Raw genomic sequence first — 5971 nt, 5'->3', positions numbered from 1 at the left:
AGAGTGTGAGTGTGTGTGTGTGTGTGTGTGTGTGTGTGCTTCTCTGCTCGTAGTGTAGTGTGTGTTCAGGTCTCATGTCTCGACCCTTAGATTATGAGTGTCTCTGTGAATCAAATCACTAATTAAACATACTGGAGTTGCTCTTCTTGAATGACAAATGTTTTTTGAACTAATTTTTACAGACAGTACCTGGAAAAGGATGTAGCTTTGTCTAAAGATGTGGTGCAGAGACACAGTGATGCCGTTCTGAGCCGGATCGACGGTGTGTTGAAGGAGCTGCGGCGTCTGTTTCTGGTGGAGGACCTGATCGACTCGCTGAAGGTCTGAAGAGTCTTTCTGTGTAGTAAATGAGAAATACATAACCGAACCCTAACCTAAACATTTATACTGACTCAAGTAGAAGTTAATGTAGGTCATGAGGAAAAATATTGTTATTGTCTGATATACTTAAAGGCGTAGTTCACCGAAAAAGGATAAGTCTGTCATGATTTACTCCCCCTCATGTAATTTCAAACATTTCTGACTTTCTTTTCTTCTCTGGAAGTGAAAAGAAGATATTTTGAAGAATGTTCCAGTCTGAACAACATTAGACCCCACTGACTTTCATTGTGTGGACACAAAACAGAGACATTTCTCAAAATATCTTCTTTTGTGCTTCACTGAAGAAAGAAAGTCATACAGGTTTGGAACAACATGAAGGTGAGTGAATGATGAATGCATTTGCTGAGTTATGCGGTGAACTAACCCTTAAAGCAGGGACCTCCCACCCAGCTCCTGCAGTTTTCTGCTCCAACCGCAGTCAAACACACCTGAAGCAGCTGATCAAGGTGTTCAGTTCTTCTTGATAATGACAGTCTGCAGGACAGGAGCAGAGCTGCAGATCCCTGCCTTAAAGTATCAAAAGTACATTTCATAAATAGAAACTAAAGCTGGACAACTGTAGTGGAGCAAAATGTGCAAGATTTGCCTTTGGGATGTAGTGGAATATAAGTATAAAGTTGCATTCAATGGAAATACTCCAGTAAAGTATAAGTAGCTCAGATTTGTACAGTGAATGTACTTCGTTTGTTCCACCACACGTCAGAGGCCTCCGAGGAGAATAAGTCTTCTTGAGTCAAGCCTGGAGAGAGCCGGGAGTAGCACTGCGTTAAGATTAATACACTGAAGGACAGAGCTTAAATACATGCCAATGTTTTCCAAAGATTGTAATGAGGTAGAAATTACGAAAGTGAGAGTACAGCGTATGCGTAAATCTTTTATATATATTTGGACGTTGGCTTGATTTCTGTCCAGTACATAGAATCTGAAATTAAATAATGAGTAAGAACTCGTGCTAGGCCCTCCTAACCACCCTTCCTCATTACGCCATCACAATAAACAGCATGTCTGTCTGTTCAATCTCCTTCCCCTTCCTCAATCCAGACAACAGTCTACAGTCATGGCCACAAGTTTTGGCAGTGACATAAATTTTGTGTTTTGGAGGTAACCATTGCTAACAAGAACACAATGATTGGAAGCGCTTCTTCCCTCCTTTTATAGCAATCAGTCTGCTCTTACAATCTATTTAGTATGATAGTGATTAACCTGACTAGTACTCATTCACACTTTCAAATGTGCCGCTGATATGATTAGTCAATTAATGTTAGCTGGTCATTTTGTGTCAGCATCAAAAAACAGTGAAATTTTTTTTTTTTATCTGATCACTCTACACAATAATCTAGAAACAATGTGAATGAACACCACAACAGCTTAAGCTGCAAACTTTGCAAAAACGCTAAATTTATGTCACTGCCAAAACCTAGTGATAACTCCTTCAACTCAACATCCATTGCCCACTCCACTTCTACACATATTGCACCTCTGTTTACTATTCAGCCTGTCTCAGTTTTCATGTGTGTGCACAACAGAGCTGTCCAACTGAATGGCAGGACAGAGAAACTCTGCTTGTGTGCTGGATCCCATCCCATGTAATCACTGAAATCATAAACTCTTCCTTCAGTTCTGGTTCAGTCCCACAAACACTGACTGTTGTCATCCCTCAACTATCAGCTTTCAAAAAAATATGACATCATGGGTTATGATTAGGGCTGCACGATAATAGATTTTTGCCGATATTTTTCAAATCATTTTGGCCGATACCGATATGTATTTCCTTTTGTTTTGAACCAACACCAAGTCTCTCCTTGCAGAACTTATAAACAAATTATCTTAAACTTTAGTTAGTTTTGAGCAAAAACTTATTTGCTAGATATAATAAACATTATTAAAGTTTTTTTTTTAATGTGAGTACATTGAAAGCTTTGAAAATAACTATAATGAAATCAATATCTGCTGTTTTTTTCAGACAGATGCAGTTGAAACCTTAACATTTTGTGGATTTTACATTAATAGATGGTCTAAAGCAAAAGAGCTGTAAAAATTAAAAAAATCTTTTAGAGCTCCTTGTATTTAAGTTTTCATAATCCATTAGAAAAAAATATATTATATATTAATTAATAAATCTGTATATATTATTTAATGTACTAGTGTCATGTTTGTGATTTTTATTCATGTAAGCTTTAGCTTCTGACCTTTAAATCAAACCATACTCGTGATTTTATGACATCAGTTACTGCTTTATTTATTCAGAAACTCAAGTATCTTAATGTTATTTGTGTATTTTACTTTCATTTTATTACAAGTAGGCCTACAGCGCCCCGTAAGTAAATAAAAGGCCTTACCAGAGGGGCGTTAGGACCCAGGGGAGGCTGTTGCTGCACACGCTAGTGACTGTTGACCCTATCGTTGTTTTGAATGTGCATTCTCAAATTTAATGTGGCGATCCAAAAGACTGAATCTAATCACCATTCAGGCAAAAGTTCGCTTCAAGAATGACCACACTGGTGATGTGATCTTATCACTAGCACACCCTGAGCTCATGTGAGCTACTCGTCTTATCAGCAATACATATTGGCATCATTTTTTCCCCCAAAACGGCCGATGTTTACATTTTAAGCCTTTATCGGCTGATTCCGATAACGTTCTGATAATATTGCGCATCCCTGGTCATGATGTCACTGCTTCTACTGTCTTTTCAGAATAAATGCCAGAAATATATCTATTTTTGGCAGATCTCCAATGAGTTGTTCAAACCTTTTAAATTCAGGTTTCCACTCACAGCATAATACAGAATCCATAGTAGTCAGCATCAACCTCCTGCTCTCTTCAGACTCTGGTTTCCTCAGAATCCTCATGCTGCTTGACCTCACTGCAGCTTCTCAGTCATACCATTCTACTCTCCCATCTTGAATCCTCCTCCATCACTGACACTGTCTCGTCATGGCAAAGGTCATATCTGACAAACAGAAAGCAGTTTGTATTTGTACTTCCTCCACAGCCCCTCTGTCTCAAGGTGTGCCCCAGGGTTCGGTGCTCGGCCCCCTTTTATTCTTCCTTCACATGCTTCCCCTTGGTAACATCACACGTTGTCATATTCCCCACTGCTACGCTGATGACAACCAGCTATAGTTCTCTACCAAATCTATTGCAGCTGAAATAAATTCCACACTGGGCACCATGTCAATCAAATCATCAGAACCATTTTCCAGATGTCCTGTAACAGTTACATAAAGGAAGTTCTTATATAGTTATTATAATATAGTCACATGACTACATGCATGTGACTATATTATAATAACTATATAATAACTTATAAAAACTACAATGATAATAAGAGTTTCATTGCAAATATATTAGATTGTATTGTATTAGACAATCCTAATAATAATTCTAAACTTTGATTTACTCTTACTCTTTACTGTTACTGTTATAATATAGACTGTGTGTACCTCCCCTTTCCTCGTGAGTTTGCAGTCTAGTCCGGTCTGTGTGCCAATCAGTGATGTTTGTTCCTGTCATTGTCTGTCAGACACACTTGTTCACAGTGAAGATGTTTTGTTTCTTCTCTAGTTTGCAGTGTTTCTGTGGGTCCTCATGTATGTCGGTGCCTGGTTTAACGGACTCACGCTGCTCATTCTCGGTAAGGCCATTGAGTTGGTTTCACTTTATACTGTACTTTCATGCTTTCTTCAGTCTTTGTTGTCATGGGTTCATCTCTTGTGCTGCAGGTCTGATTGGAGCTTTCAGCGGCCCAGTAGTCTATGAGAAACACCAGGTAATGGGTCATGGCTGTGAAAAGACATGCAGTGTTCTCTTGAGTGTTTTGTGTAATGTCCATGTGAGTTTGGTTCTGTTAAAGAGGACTTGAGTTAACACTGTAAAGGCCGTTTCACACTGAGCGCGAAAACAATTGATCACCTTCAGCTAATTCACACTTGCATGCTAGGTGGTGCCGACCAACAATGCATTTTTCCTCAGATATGTATCTCGTATATTAGAGGTCGACCAATTTTACTGATACCGATAGCTAGGTTGGACCACGCTGGCTGGTATTAATAAACCGATAGTTTTTAAAATGGATACTGAATGAAAACTAAAATAGTGCAACCATAGTGAAACAATAGTGCAACTGAACCATACTTTGTACATGAATAATAATATTAATATTAAATATTAATGATATATTGATCATAGTTCATTAATGTTAACAGAAGCAACTTCAAAATGTAAAAATGTATTAGTAGATGTTGAAATTAGCACAATCTCTACACAAAGGCCACAGCATTGAAATTACATACATATGGATATTGTATGTATACTCTCACACTTGAATTGTTTCTATTCTAGAATATATGATGATTATAATCAAAATAATAAAATATGATAGTCGCACACCGGGCAAAAAGCACCGCAGGTATTACACCCAAGGGTGTAACTTTGGTTTGAGAAGTGGGGGGGACACAAAATGGGGGGAAATGTTTTCGATTTGAATCCCATTTCCTGCATTTACATACATTTAGGGACTATGGTGATACAAAATCCAGGAAATAATTAATTTGATTATAATGATAAATTCTGCCAAAAAGAATAGTAGGCTACTAAACTGTATAAGAAAAAGATGTGTTACTTTCTTTATTGTTTAATAGGGGCCGATCGACAAGAATGAGAGAATCATTTTATAAAGTCAACAATGTTCACCATTAATATTTTGTGTGTGAATAAAATTGAAATAATGTAAGACTCAATTTCCACTGTTAAACAAACTTTTATTTTTGGCATGGATTTTTGACGATAGTTCCAGCAAACAACTATCGGTGCCGATTAATCGACTAAACCGATACATCGGTCGACCTCTATTGAGTATGGATTTAACATCGTCTGACTTTAAACCATCATCGAGTGCTTGTAATAACTCATAAACTCAATTATGATCTATAGTTGATTTTGATTCTATAATAGGCAGACATGCACTCTTTGAATGTTTTATAATATACTGAATGCCACACCTGCTTATCATTTGTCATAAACATCCTTTATTGTTATAAAAATACCATGAGCTGCATAAAAAAAACATACAAAAAATATATAATATGTCTAATCATATGTCTGTTTGCTTTCATATTTCATGTGTAGAAAAATGTTTCTCTCAATTGATTTCACACTGAAGGGTAGGAGACAGATCTAGAGTGGACGCGTTCTGACTCAACACTCGTGCACATGGAAGAAAACGGACAGAGAATAAATCTGTCCTCAGATACCAATGATAAAAACTCAGCATGCACTCTCTTCTTCGGTCTTTGTTTACACTGTTTCTTTAAACAGCGCCACCACAACAGCAGCTGCACCGGTCACGTGATCTAAGCTCTAATCTGATTGGACGGCCTGTTTCATCGCGGAGCGACAGGGAAAAAAATTACACACAGGACGAAAAAAAATCCTTGCCTTTTCGCGCCGCAAATGAATAATGTTCTTTTTAGCAGCATCATATGACCCCTTTAAGAGTCACTCCTTCTGTTAGCCAAACATGAGTTCACCTGCAGTGAGTGTGAGTGTGTCTACTGAGTGTGTGTGTGTGTGTGTGTGTGTGAGTGTG

The 5971-nt window shown here is 37.8% G+C and overlaps 1 protein-coding gene across 1 annotated transcript in view; it reads left to right on the top strand.

Annotated features, from left to right (window-relative positions):
• LOC107749683 (reticulon-4-like) overlaps positions 1 to 5971 on the top strand; it is a 16449-nt gene that overhangs the window by 8825 nt on the left and 1653 nt on the right. The window contains exons 3-5 of the mRNA XM_016564837.1: positions 183 to 321; positions 3949 to 4018; positions 4107 to 4153. Coding sequence (XP_016420323.1) covers positions 183 to 321; positions 3949 to 4018; positions 4107 to 4153 — 256 coding nt within the window. The remainder of the gene's footprint in view (positions 1 to 182; positions 322 to 3948; positions 4019 to 4106; positions 4154 to 5971) is intronic.

The sequence above is a fragment of the Sinocyclocheilus rhinocerous genome, unplaced genomic scaffold (genome assembly GCF_001515625.1).
Source record: "Sinocyclocheilus rhinocerous isolate Xijiao unplaced genomic scaffold, SAMN03320098_v1.1 scaffold3084, whole genome shotgun sequence".
NCBI lineage: Eukaryota > Metazoa > Chordata > Actinopteri > Cypriniformes > Cyprinidae > Sinocyclocheilus > Sinocyclocheilus rhinocerous.
The sequence above is the reverse complement of the archived record's forward strand: the minus strand, read 5'-3'. Positions and strand labels throughout refer to the sequence as shown.